Genomic DNA, 13,546 nt, shown 5'->3' on the forward strand with positions numbered 1-13,546 from the left:
GACCAAGCATTATGATTTGGAAGAAGATCTAAGGTTCTACTGTTTAGACCTCCTAGAGAATGGAATCTGAAATTCTGTACAGAACAAGCCTTTGAAAGGACCATCTTTTTTCTTGGGTGGTAGATGAGTAACCTTGCCTCTCTCCCCATCTTCAGTATTCTGACTGCAAAGTCATTTTGACTTGAGGATTGTCTCTTTACTACTTCTTCTCTTTTGTGCCTTTTCTCTAATGAAGGCATTGTATAAAAATCTCTTCCAGTTCTTCACAGGAAAAAAACAGGAACAGAATAATCCCAAGCTCAAGAGGCAATATAAATTCTTTTCACTGTTTTTCATAGCATCAAGAAGTTTGCTAATTGCCAGCTTGAACGATCAGTCTAGAAGTCCCTGTTGCTCAGTTTGAGAAAGGAGCCAGTTTCTCTAAGAGGAGATCATCAAAATAAGGCTAGGGTTGCTTATACTGTATACTAGCATCAATTCACAAATTTTAAGGCCAGAAAAAAACACTGTTGTTTTTATATGGCTAATTTTTTGCAAAGGCTCTTCTCTGTGAGGATGTTTTCTTTTCTTTTGTTTGCTTAAACGTTGTACTCGGAATCCATAGGACCACTTTTGTAGAATTGGGCACAGATGATACTTGCTGTCTAAATTAATCAGTCAAGGCTCTGACAAAAATAATTACTTAACAGTTTAATTGCTTCTAATAAGGGTTAATCACGATGTTTTGCGGAGCTGCCTCTTAGGACAACAGATGACATCTTTCACAAGATTATTTATTTATGTACTTATTTTTTCACATCCTGGAGAATGGCAGAGTTTGGTTATCCTTGCAATATGGATGAAGTACAAATAATCGAATTCTAAACTAAGCATTGCCTGGGAAATTAGTGGCAATGCAAAAAACATGACTCACCCATCTTCCTCTCCTCTTTGACTTGCAGAATGGCCTTTCTTTCTGGTATGCTTTTTGTCAGATGCTTAAGTGATTGTTTAAGTCAGATTATACTACCTATTATATTACCTACTGCACAGACATATATGATGCTTGTGATTTGAACATTATAGTTCAACTTAAACTTTCCTATCTGGGTTGAATGAAGTTGTTTAAATGGTACATTGGGATGATGTGCCTGAGAGATCCACTATAACTAGTTGTTTTGCTTCAAACCACTTCAAAATCAAATTCCATTGTATTGTATTCCAGGTATCTGCTCATCTGAAACTTCAAGAGAAAGATGAAGGCAGGAGAGAAATGGTATGTATACTGTCTGTCAAACTGAGAATTTTTGGGGATGCCAAAGAGATCCGTGAAGTGAGCTCTGTAAAGCAGACATTTTTATCTAACATTGAATTGCGTAGAATAAGACATAACCTCAAAGTTGACAGGTATCATGAGGGAATGTTTACTGCAGTCTCTGGGAAAGTTCCTTTCAGGATGAGACTGAGCAGATAATTGTGAAAGATGTACTGACATAAATTCACAGATTTTGTAGGATTCCTTTTAATGTACCTTAGCACCTTAGATTCTCTTACATGCATGTCTGAGGGCTCAGGCACCTTGTGTATAGCGAGATAAATCAGTCATGTCTGTAGTGAGTGTAGGCCTTAATTTTTCCAAGGACTAATGAAAAACTCAGCAGTTTTTGTAACTGCTGAAGAACTTTCTGTGCTCATGTTTGAAAGCATTGATCTTTATGGCTATGCTGGTGGGCAGGCATATTGTTGCACTGAACAAGTTAATGCAGTTGCAGTCAAGATCCCCATTAATGTATTTTGAAGCTGGGTTGGGTGATCTGAGATTTGGACAAGTAGGAAACCAGGCTAAAACATGGACCTATCTTTTCTGAAACACTGAGCATGAGTTGCACAATTTACTCTTGCACATTTTCTGCACTGCACTGTCCTGTATCTTCTGCCTGTGGCTGACCTATGACTTTCCTGAGTGGGAGAGAAGTCCTGGAGTGGTTTTGCCCATGGAGACATATAACCCATCTGGACCTGAACTAGGGAGTTTGCTTCTCTCACCCATCTGATTGCCACGGTTCTTCCCCATCATTTGTTCTGACACAGAGCTGTCCTTTAAAAAAAAAAATACCTTGGAGGTGTGTGACCAGACAAAATGGCTTCTGACATGTTAGTTTGTGCATGAGGCAGCTTTCTCGACTGAATTTGGTTACCTTAGTTATACTCTAAAGGGCTGGAAATGTGCCCTTTCTACCATTTATTCTGCACTTAAAATGTCAGGGCCTTTGTGTTCCTAAGGTCACTCAGAGCCCAGTAGTGTGTCTGTGCACGGGTGGAGTTACTTGAGCATGCCAAAGCCTAGGAGAGGAATAAGTCAATGCTTCACAGCATGTTTCAAAACTGTATATGCCCAGGGAGGATCATGTCTGGATCTAAACATAAACGAAAAATCACGGCACTGGTGAAAGCGGAGATGGTTCAGGTTGTTCAGAGCGTCGTGAAAAGTGAATCAGTAGCTCAGAAAGTATTTGGAGGTGTTTTGGCTGGCCTCAAGCTATGTTTCAGTCCAGCATAAGACAGCACCAAGGAGACAATATGATCTCTCATACACTGCCTCCTCGAGGAGGAAGCCTTTGTTATGTGGGTGTTATGCTGAGGGCTAATGGGGCTCATGTGCATGGCCCCATGGCTAACATTGAGATTCACATTCCAAGAAAGCCGACTGCTCCTTCTACCTTTATTAGGGACATGTATGTTACACTGGACGAGTCTTCTAGCAACTCAGTTGTCCCACCAGTGAAAAGGGGAGTTATTATCGGTATAGGAAGCTCCCAATGTTTTTGCTATACTTACGTCTGTAAAATTCAAATTTTGGGCTTTCCATAGTTTTTCGTAAATTGAAATAAGGGTGCATTTTGTGCTCCCAGAGCCATGCACTGAGGACAAATTAGGAGATCATGCAGGTGACTAGAAGAAGTCACCTTGCAGGACTCAACCGAAACTAAGTTGTGCAGGAGGAAGGAGGAGATGAAGGGACACAGGAGTGGGAGTGGAGCATGGACATGAGAAAAGTGCCTGCTCTCTCAGGAACACAAGAGGCCTCCTGCTCTTCCCCAGATGCCAGTTTAATGCCTTTCTTTTATCTGATGGAGGCCTGAACTTGACTTGTTGAATTTACTCTAGTAAAAGACACCTCTGACAGTAGCTGGCATGTGATTCTTAAGTGGAGATTTTTAAAGGAGAAGGTGAAACTGCTTCTGACCCACCTGGTCAGAAGTATGCCCTTTGCCTGAAATGTGAAAACTGTGGCAACTTCAAAGGTAGAGCAGCCATTTTTGTGGCGGTCTTTTCTGTGTTATTTATTCCCAAATTGGAACATTTGGCATTTGTTCAATCTCGGAGAATCCTTGAAAATCAGAAGGAGCTCCAGAGAGGGAAACTTACAGGAATCCACATATGTTTGATAGTTTAAGATTGCATTGATTCTCTCAAAACCTTTTTTTTTTTTTTTTTTTTTTTAATAAGGTAAACACAAATTTTTTTAATTGGAAAATATATTTGTTTAGAAACAGCTATTAATTTTATTTGTACTTTGAAAGCCTTAATTCATTTACATTTTAGTAAATTAGGCCAAGCAAGTTAATTCACTCGTTTACACTGTCACTGTAATTACAAACAGCTCTTTGAGGAAAAACCTTGCTGTATTGCGTGTATTCAACACGTAATAGAAGGGCAGTAATTTTCTGGTTAGTGTTACTGACTTGTGGCTCAACTAGATGATTCATTTTATCGTTGTAAATTGTAAGGTGGATGTTGATCATAAATTTTATAAATTTATGCACTTGTGTTAGCAAGATTAAAGATGCTTGTTTAACAGGACAAGTGAAAAATCCTCCAGTGAACCAGAGTTTTATGTTTCTAGTTGACCTAGCTTGTGCTGCCCGTGTCCCGTAGCACCTTTCCTAGAGCTAAAGGGAAGGAGGTAGTTGCACACTTCTCTGTGAGAACAAGGGTCAGTGAGTTTTTTTCTTTCACCCATCCCCCCTCACTGACAGAGGTAGCTCTGGGAAATCAAAATCAGGACAAGTGAAGGGTCAGGCCCTGGTTGGTCTAACTGATTTTTACCATGTTAGCCACCCTTTCTGGAAAACTCCCTCCATCCAAGCAACTATTACTTTAAAAATGACAGGCTCCTTTTCGTGTACTTCAGTGAAGTATTACGTGTCTGGGCTTTCTTTGTGTATTTTAAGTGGTAGATTTTTAATTGCATGAACAATGTAGCTTAGATTCACTTTTTTATGGCCATGTTTTTACGGATGCTGAAGAGCTATTTTCCTCATATAGGACTACCAGGCCAAATCTACAATCCCTGAAACAGAAAGATTCGTAGAGGTTGGGATTGTTCTCCTTTTGCTTCAAAGACATTGGGACAAGCTGTGCCCTTCCTGAGGCTGTACCTTGAGGAAATCCCAAACATCTGAGAGTATGTGTGGCAACTGAATTGGCTCTCAGGAAAATGAAAACACTTAAAATCAATGACTTTAAAGAATAGACTGTGAAGAACAGATGAGATAAGAGCAGGTCATTGCTCTATAGAAACCACTGATTTTTGTTATATAGTCCCTTGTAAATACAGCCTAGAAGTTCTATTGAAAGAAGCTGCTTGATTTGACAATGTAATAACTCCTTACATGCTGCAAAGCTCTTTTGATAATGGAAGAACTGATTTCCACTCCTTTTTCACAGGCAAGGTATCCTTACTGAGATAGGTAATGTAGGACAAATAAGTAGAATTTGGGTCAGAATAGTAAATGTTAGACTGTTAAGCCCCACTGAATCCAATCAATGCTACATTAGATGGAAAAGGCTTCAGTGTATGGATGGTGAAACAAAGTCACGAGCTAGTTTACATTCTCCATGAAAATCAGTAAAGAGGCTTTTCTTTTGTGCTAACAAATTTAGATTATATATTTTTGTGTTTTCTCTAGGTAAAGGAAATATTGACAGCCCTCGGTTTGCTGACATGTGCCAATACGAGGACTGGGAGTCTTTCTGGAGGCCAGAGAAAACGTCTTGCCATTGCTTTGGAGCTGGTGAACAATCCTCCTGTCATGTTTTTTGATGAGCCAACCAGGTACTTCAAGGCCAAAAATTAAAGATAGACAAGGCAAATAGTGCTTTATATTGTAGAACTGTGCTGCAGAAAGGTTATTCACCTCTAAGCACTTGGAAGAGGCTCAGTTTTTGTTGCCTGTGAGTACTGAATAAGGCCACAAGAAATAATTTACTGTAACCACCGGATTATAGGACTGTAAATAATTTTTAGGGGAGACACAAAGTGAAACAGGAAGGAGGAGAGAGGGGAAAGTATTTTCAGATTGTGGCATGAGTTTTCTTTTTCAAGCAAAGATAGCTTTTTAAAATGTGAATTTTAATAATGAATGTAGCATATTTAGAATCAAATTCTGTGATCAGTCTAGAAGGAGGCTGGGAGAACTATGAATATGTATCTATTCATTAAAGTTGGGAGCATTTAAATCTGCAGTCCTAAAATGTGAAAGTCCCTTAAGGCAGCTTTGAGAATACTCTATTTTTCATTGTCAGGCATACTTCCAACTTAATTAAAAGACTGATGGAGAAATACAAGCATAAGGTTGGCATATGATAAAATTAAACTGCTACAGAGAAAATCTATAAAAGGATAATAGTGAGAGACCGAAGTAGCAAATACTTGTGCTAGTTTTGAGTGGTGCCTATGGACCTGTGGATAACAAACTTCTTTCTTTTTATTCAGTGGCTTGGATAGTGCATCATGTTTTCAGGTTGTCTCTCTGATGAAGGCTTTAGCCCAGGGTGGCAGGTCCATCATCTGCACAATTCACCAGCCCAGTGCTAAACTGTTTGAGTTGTTTGATCAGGTATTATTCTCAAACTCTTTCTCTTTATGTGTGGTTTAGGTAGGTTATACTTTCAAGGCTACACTTTTAAGTAAAAACATGAATAATTCTAGTCTGTAGTTCCAAATCTAATAAATAAATATACTTTTTCATTATGTTTTTTTCTTCTTCTCTGCTCTTTTCCATTATTTACATGTAATGTTTTTTGAAGAATCTGACTGATATGTTTGTGAAATCATGATTATCACACTTGTGATATGTCATGCCTTCACCCACCACTGCTCCTGGGCACAGGGCTGTCAGTAAAGTAAATTAGAGTAATTTAAGAGCAAGAGAACTTTAGTGCCAATGTCTGCAATGTTGCTAGTACACATTCTCATCCTAGATACGCAGGTGTAAATTCAGAAGAGTTTATTCATGTGAAATAATAATAATTGAAATGAAGTCAGTTGGAGATCTTTTTTCCAACCTGATAACAGGATGTGGGCCATGCATGTTTGGGTTAGATTTAAATTGACTTTAATGTTGTTAGGAAATTTAAATTAGACCTGAGAGAGCTAAGAGAAAACCTACTACACCATAGGTGAACAAACTCTTGCAGATTGCTAGTCTGGCAAGGGGGTTTATTTAAAGTCAATAGTGCGGCTAAAAGTAAGAATAATCAAGCTGTTTCCCACTGCTGTGCTGTTCCACCGCTCCTTCCATTCCTGCATTCACCAGCCTTGTCTCCCAGACATAAATATCCATAATGTGTGGAAATTAGATGGCTGGGCTCTACAGTTTCATGCCTATTTTCAGCACGTGTCTAAGGCTGGAATTAGTCTGTTTCTGTGTTAATGTGCTTTAAGCCCTGGAGGGAAAGTTTGGAGAATTCAAACCTTAAGCATTTTGTTTTCCATTAGTTGTAATTCCACGCAAAAGTAGTTCCAAGTGGTGACAAATCTTCCCAAGGTATTCTTCCCATAGGGACAAGAGGTCATTAGGTTCATGGATTGCTGTCATATAGATAGCTGTCTCAAATACTTTGATACTATTTCACACATTTTTCTTTTTTCTTTTTCTTTTCTTTGCCTTGTTTTTCAGCTCTATGTTTTAAGTCAAGGTCAATGCATTTATCGTGGGAAGGTACTAAACCTAGTCCCTTACTTGAGAGATTTGGGTTTGAATTGCCCAACCTACCACAATCCAGCAGATTTTGGTAAGGACAGTTTGAATAGTTTATTTAATTTATTTTGTATTTGATTAGCACCTTCAGGGTAATGGAGACCATGGTGTATATATTTTGTACATATATACATATGTGTGTGTGTACATATATGTACCAAAATTCAAAATAAAATTATTCAGATTTTTTTTCTAAGTAATTTGAATGCCATCTGGTGGTAAAATCTAGAGAATATTTCTCTCTGGTGGAAGTCCAGATCCAGGAAATAAAAGGTAAAGCCTATTCTCTTTAGTGTTTCATAGTAATTAATCTTAGTGGTTTTTCAGAGTGGCTCCAGTATTCTGAGTTTTTTTATCTTGAACAATAAATACCACTGTGGTATTGTACAACTAATAGCATTGAGGGTTTTTCCAGTTGTTTCTTAATTCCAAAGAAGCAGTAGGGACCACAAAAAAAGACTTACGTCATTTTTTATTACCAAGACTTTCCCATATTCACTGCCTTTCCTCTAAAATGGTTCATTTAACTTCCAGGATGAAGAGAACTTCTGAAGATTTATAGAAAGATACATTTAGATTGTGTGTGTACATGCAAATTTGCATGTGGCATTTTAGAACCTGTTCTAAACAAAACTCTGTTTCTGTCAATGCTACAGAATCAAGGGAATCTAATAATAAGGCTTGTAGCTAGTCAGTATTGTAAATCGTAGCTTACTTTCTTTTTCTTGTAGTTATGGAAGTAGCATCTGGTGAATATGGAGACCAGAACAGCCGGCTGGTGAGGGCAGTACGGGAGAGAATATGTGATACAGACTACAAGAGAGATGTTGGTGGTGAGAATGAGATGAATCCCTTCCTCTGGCACCGGCCTTCTGAAGAGGTATTTTGTATATCGCAACTAATGGACATGGCTTGAGGCTGGAGGGGGAGGAAGAGAATTTAAATCCTTGGTCAATGGAGGAGGTTTCTGGACACATTCAGCTGATGAGAGTGGGGTTTTGTGAATGAAAACTAAGCGAAATACTGCAAAGAAAGAAGTTTATTCTTTTATGTGTTTCCGCAGGATTCCTCCTCCACAGAAGGCTGCCACAGCTTCTCTGCCAGCTGCCTAACCCAGTTCTGTATTCTCTTCAAAAGAACTTTTCTCACCATCATGAGGGATTCGGTAAGACTGCTTTTATAATAACTTTAGTAGCCAAAAGGACTATTCAGTTAGTTGTGAGGTAGTGTAATACGCCTTAAAGGTCCTGTCCAACAGTGCATGCATGAAGATCATCACAGAATTTCAAAGGAAAGAGACTGATCTTTCAGTCTTGCCATTAACTGTACTGTCTTCATTGTGAACAACAGTTTTCTTCAGAGGAACTCGGAAGCATCTGGCTTAAAAATCTAAAGTTTAAATCCCCTCTGTGCTGGCAGGTCCCTTATACAGTTATTTATCCTACTGGAATGTGTGTGAGAAGTTGTACCGGTGTGTCACAAAATTAATTTTTCCAGGAAATTCAGGGTGGCAGAGATCATAATTTCAGTGTGATGTAAGGTTAATATTTAGTCTTTATTTTTGAAACAGGAAATTGGTAAATAAAAATTCTGCTTCTCTGAAAAGGGAACATTTCTGTTTTCATACATTTAATATCAAGATGATGTAGGTATCGTAATGAAACCCATCATTCCCAAGGGGAAAAAAAAAATCTCTCACCTTTTTTCTTAAAAATAAACAATCGCCTTCAAAATCCCAAACCCTGCAGTTTTCATGTGTTTTGGGTGCCTAGTTTGCATTAACAAAATTGCAGTGGGACTTTTTTTTTTTTTACTCAGGAAAGTTTTTCTTACCTCTTAAGTAGCTGAGTTGTTTGTGAATTCAAGAGATAGGACTATTTACATTGTCTGATCAATGCTTTGAAATGTCCTCTAGATAGGATCACCCCTTCATTAACAGACATGAGTTAAGGAGATGAGCTTCCTCAACTAGACCTTACATGCACACCTGTCCGGGGAACTTACTGTGTACAGTAGAACTGGTACTGATTAGCCAAGTACTTTTCTCTATGACAAACTGACAATTTCATAAATCTGAGGAAGGTTTGTCTGCTGCTTTTTCTGCATGTGGGAAGGTTTTCAGTGCTTTACGTGAGGGGTGGGGAAAACAACATAAACATTGCTATATACTGATATATTAATTTGACATACCTGACCTTAGAAAAGGGGAAAGGCAGACAGTGTATCTATACTGGTGGGCACATGGTGGATTCATATGAGGTAGTTTGGAAACCAAAAGCAATTGAACTATGTGTATGGAGCTCAGCATGAATAAGTTACCATTGTGACAGGGAAAGCTGAGCTTCACTGAGCTCCAGATCCTGCAGCTACACTGCTTTTGCCCTGCACCCAGGCAGGTGTCTCTGTAGGACACTACTGTTTTCAGTGTAGACATGTCTGCATAGAACTACAGGCTGGGAAGAAACCTCTTGGTCCATTGTGTCCAGGCCTCTTCTGTTAGATAACCACAGTATTCCCTCCCTTTCAGAAAGGGAAACACTGTATTGAATGCCATAGTAAAGGCAATCGGCTGTCTTCCCCACTGCTCTGGTTGGGAAGATGTGACAGAACCATGCAATTCTAGTGGTTAGGAAGCATCTTATTTCCAGTCCATATATATTATGCCGATTTATTGTTTCGCCAGCACATTTCTTTGCTATAACTTGTTCTTCTCCCTTGCTGTTTTACATTATAATGCATTTGTCATTCAAGGATTAATTAAGTTGTTGAATTTTGCCTTCCTGCAATCTGGAATAATTTGCACATCTGGTCTAGCACCAAATATTTGGTCAAAAAAACATTGACATGTTCATATGGAAGGGCTCTTGCAATCCAAAGCATACATACAGCTTCACAACTAGCTGATCAGAATGTCTCTGGTACCCTTGGAGAGCATGTGTCAGAGGTATACAAGCACTAACTGTGGATCATATGGTCCCCTATTCATCTCTGCCAAGGGGAAACAGTAACTTATTTTTGGATGCACAGCTTATAATGCAACAACATTGTTGTTTTTAAGATATTTTTCCTGCTTAACTGTAAAGGCTTGCAGTTGTTCCATATTTTATTATTTCTTTTGTTCTTTCATACCTCTTGTAGGAATGCTGTATTGCAGAGGAGACACAGAAGGCTAGTTTATGCCTGATTTAAGTTTGTTTGGTTTGTACAAGTCTGGAATACCTTTTCTGCCTCTCTTCTGCTCTGCGAAATTTATCTTTTAGCCGGAGAGAAATTCTTCTTTTCCTGATGAATGAGGGCCAGTGGCTCCATGATGTTGTCAGACAGTAAGATTTCAGGTTACAGCATTTGCAGTTTATGCCTGTGTTTACAGGAAGCATTCTTCTGTACTGTAATAGCCGTGTGTCCGATTGACCCTGGGAAACTCATTACAGTAAATTTGTCTTAGCTGAAGCCCAGTTTGCCAGTAGTTTGCCATTTCTAGATAAGTTCTTCTGCACCTAAGTACTCCTTTTCTTCGATCTATATATCTGATTTCAGTCATATTGCCATTGTTTTTGAGCCCAGGCTTTCTGATCAGAAATACTACTCTTTCCTTGCTTGTAGGTCCTGACACACTTGCGTATCACCTCACACATTGGCATTGGACTGCTCATTGGCTTGCTTTACTTGGGCATTGGCAATGAAGCTAAGAAAGTCCTCAGCAACTCCGGCTTCCTGTTTTTTTCCATGTTGTTTCTTATGTTTGCTGCACTCATGCCAACTGTCCTTACATGTGAGTACCAGTCATACTGTTATATCGATACAAGGAGATTGCAGTAAGATGGGAGGGTATTTTAATGTATCCATTTCATATAAGGTAATGTTTGACTTGTGCTTCTACTTCTAAGACAATTGTGGGGATAAATCTTGCACTCACTAAACTGCTGTGTAGGAGCAAACAGAGGTAGGCTTGTCGCCCCAGTTTTGCCAGTGTTTCTCAGCCTGGACAGTTCACAGTGCTGGACTGGAATTTCCCCTTGTGCCAGTGCATCTCAACCATATCTTGAGCTTGTTGTTGATCTTAGGGGGGATGTAATAATTTCTCTAGGACTTCTAAGTCATGACTTCTGCATAAGATCAGGGTATTCGTGTGGTATCAGAAGCAAGCTCCTGCGATATGGACTCTTCCATACTTCCTCTGGGAGTACCCACTCCCTACTTTGGTTTCCCTGCAGGACCAAAAGCAATAACCAGGTTCTTTAAGTTTTGACACCAGTTTTAATTCAAAAAGCCTCTTTAAGGGAGGTTCAGATGATCTAAGTAGACTGCTACATAATCTAAACAGTGAGCAGTTCTCAGGGCTGACATTTTATTACAAATCACTGAAACTGCTGCTGGTCTGTCAAAGGCCTCAGAGTTCCAGTCCCACTATGGGACTGCAGCAGTGAAGGATTAGATATGGAGAAACTACGTTATTATGTGCAACATTATTACACTGACAACCTAACTTACTAATTTGTGTTCTCTGTAGTTCCTCTTGAGATGGGAGTATTTCTTAGAGAGCATCTGAACTACTGGTACAGCCTGAAAGCCTACTATCTCGCCAAAACCATGGCTGATGTTCCTTTTCAGGTATATGCTTTACTCTTCGATAAAACAAGAACCATTTAAGTTCATGGCAAATCCACTTGCCAAGAAGATTAGTACTGGTATATTATTCATCTGAATAGTGGAGAAACTGTTTATATGTGTGTGATAAAGCTTCAGGTCCAGATCAGAAGCACCCTAAGACTAAATGGCAGGATTTCACAAAAGCCAATATTTTTTTAATAAACAGATGACCATCTTTGCTATTTTGCAGAAGGGGAATTGAAAAGGGCTGTAAGTGAATGGGATCTGTTTTCTAATGCCCAAGGGGTAAGATAGATATCACAGTCTGTGGCAGAGGTATTTATTCTCTTCAGCCTTGCCTGTCATGTAATGGAAGGACTGGGAGCTGTGGATTAACTGGAGCTCATGTTTTCATCTTATTCAGAATAACAGTGAATGTTTGGCTTTAATGGACTAACTCCAAGTGTACCTTCTTGCAGATCATGTTCCCTGTGGCTTACTGCAGCATTGTGTACTGGATGACTTCACAGCCATCTGATGCACTTCGATTTGTCCTCTTCGCAGCTTTGGGAACCATGACATCCCTAGTGGCTCAGTCACTGGGTCTTCTTATAGGTGCAGCCTCTACATCCCTCCAGGTACTGGTGGTGTTTTGTGGTCTCACAGGAACCCTGCGGTCTCCTAACACTGACTGCTTACTGTGACTGCTGCTGTGTCCCCAAGACTTCTGTTGCGAGATGACAGGCAAAAAGTTGCCTTGATCTGATATAGCTACTTGATGTTTCCCACTAGCATCAACTTAAACGGCATATAAATGCATGGATATGAGGCTTTGAAGTTCCTTCCCCATCTGAATGGGTCTGTGCCTGCCCCTGTGTGAGTGGGTTGTCACTTGCTGTTCACCCCAGGCTGAGCATGTCCTAGAAACTGTAGGACTGATGCATTTCTATGCATCTACAAAGTGGAGGCAGGCCATGAGGAGCACTAGTTCGGAAGAGGGTTCTTCCATACACGTAAGAAAAGGTTACAGGAGACAAGGTAGGAGGAAGAGGCTTACCCAGAAACTTAACTTCTGCACAGAGGAAAAGAAGCAGCTGTTGGCATGACTGTCACACTGGAAACTGGCCATGTAACTCCATTCTGCTTCCTGGCAGGAGATGTGCTGAGGTGACCATTCCACAGAAGAACTGTTTTGTGGTGCTTGACATCAATATGCATTGATGCTACCAAGACTTCTGAAGTAGAAGACTTAATTCCCTCTGTGTGCCACCCTGTGGAGACCAGCATAGCCCTGTTGTGATCCCCATGCTTCTGCTCTCCCCAGAGATACTTATGTGGCCCTTTGCTCTGGAGGGGATGTAGGGAGGACAGGCTGGAGCTGGGTCAAGATGTCTTCTCCACTAAAGCCACCTAGCTGGAGATGTTTCTTATCACAATGTTTTAGGACCGGTTGAAGCATGAACAGTGCGGGGTTTGTCAGGAGGGAGGTCCGTGTGTCCTCAGTGGGAAGTGAGTGAGAAAGAATAATATTAGGAAGAGGGGTCTCATGCCCAAAGAAGCAAGGGGATCACAGTGCCCATCTTGCTCTGTAAACTTGTTGATGGGTTCAAGTCCTTCAAAGGACAGATCCCAGCACAGCAGCATCATCATCTAGTAGAAGGGTTTAGGAAGAGGAGAAGTACCCCTTTTCGTTCATTAACAGCATCTAACAACCTCTTGCTCACAAAAAATTTAATCCCCAAAAAATCAGTAATTTCCTAGTATTTGGAACTGTGATAATTTTGGTGAATAGCATTATAAGAAAGATTTGAATAGCATCACTCTCCACTGCCTAAAGAGTTAGTTCTCACTACCTGTTTGGGTTTGGCACAAAACAGAGGATTTGCCATAAGAAAAGTCAACTGTTCTAAAGGCTGGTTTCCTCACTGGAG

General features: G+C 39.9%; 1 protein-coding gene across 3 annotated transcripts in view; it reads left to right on the plus strand.

Moving 5' to 3' along the window:
• Nucleotides 1-13,546, plus strand: part of ABCG1 (ATP binding cassette subfamily G member 1) — a 61,249-nt gene that overhangs the window by 37,430 nt on the left and 10,273 nt on the right. For 2 of the 3 annotated variants that reach the window (XM_074904123.1, XM_074904126.1), the window contains 9 exons: nt 1,205-1,255; nt 4,953-5,098; nt 5,759-5,882; nt 6,945-7,059; nt 7,757-7,905; nt 8,089-8,190; nt 10,629-10,797; nt 11,536-11,636; nt 12,095-12,253. In XM_074904123.1, the coding sequence (XP_074760224.1) occupies nt 1,205-1,255; nt 4,953-5,098; nt 5,759-5,882; nt 6,945-7,059; nt 7,757-7,905; nt 8,089-8,190; nt 10,629-10,797; nt 11,536-11,636; nt 12,095-12,253 (1,116 nt within the window). Of the gene's footprint in view, nt 1-1,204; nt 1,256-4,952; nt 5,099-5,758; nt 5,883-6,944; nt 7,060-7,756; nt 7,936-8,088; nt 8,191-10,628; nt 10,798-11,535; nt 11,637-12,094; nt 12,254-13,546 lie in introns of all 3 variants that reach the window. The other variant, XM_074904115.1, reaches the window with a different exon arrangement.

The sequence above is a fragment of the Athene noctua genome, chromosome 1 (assembly GCF_965140245.1).
Source record: "Athene noctua chromosome 1, bAthNoc1.hap1.1, whole genome shotgun sequence".
Classification (NCBI taxonomy): domain Eukaryota; kingdom Metazoa; phylum Chordata; class Aves; order Strigiformes; family Strigidae; genus Athene; species Athene noctua.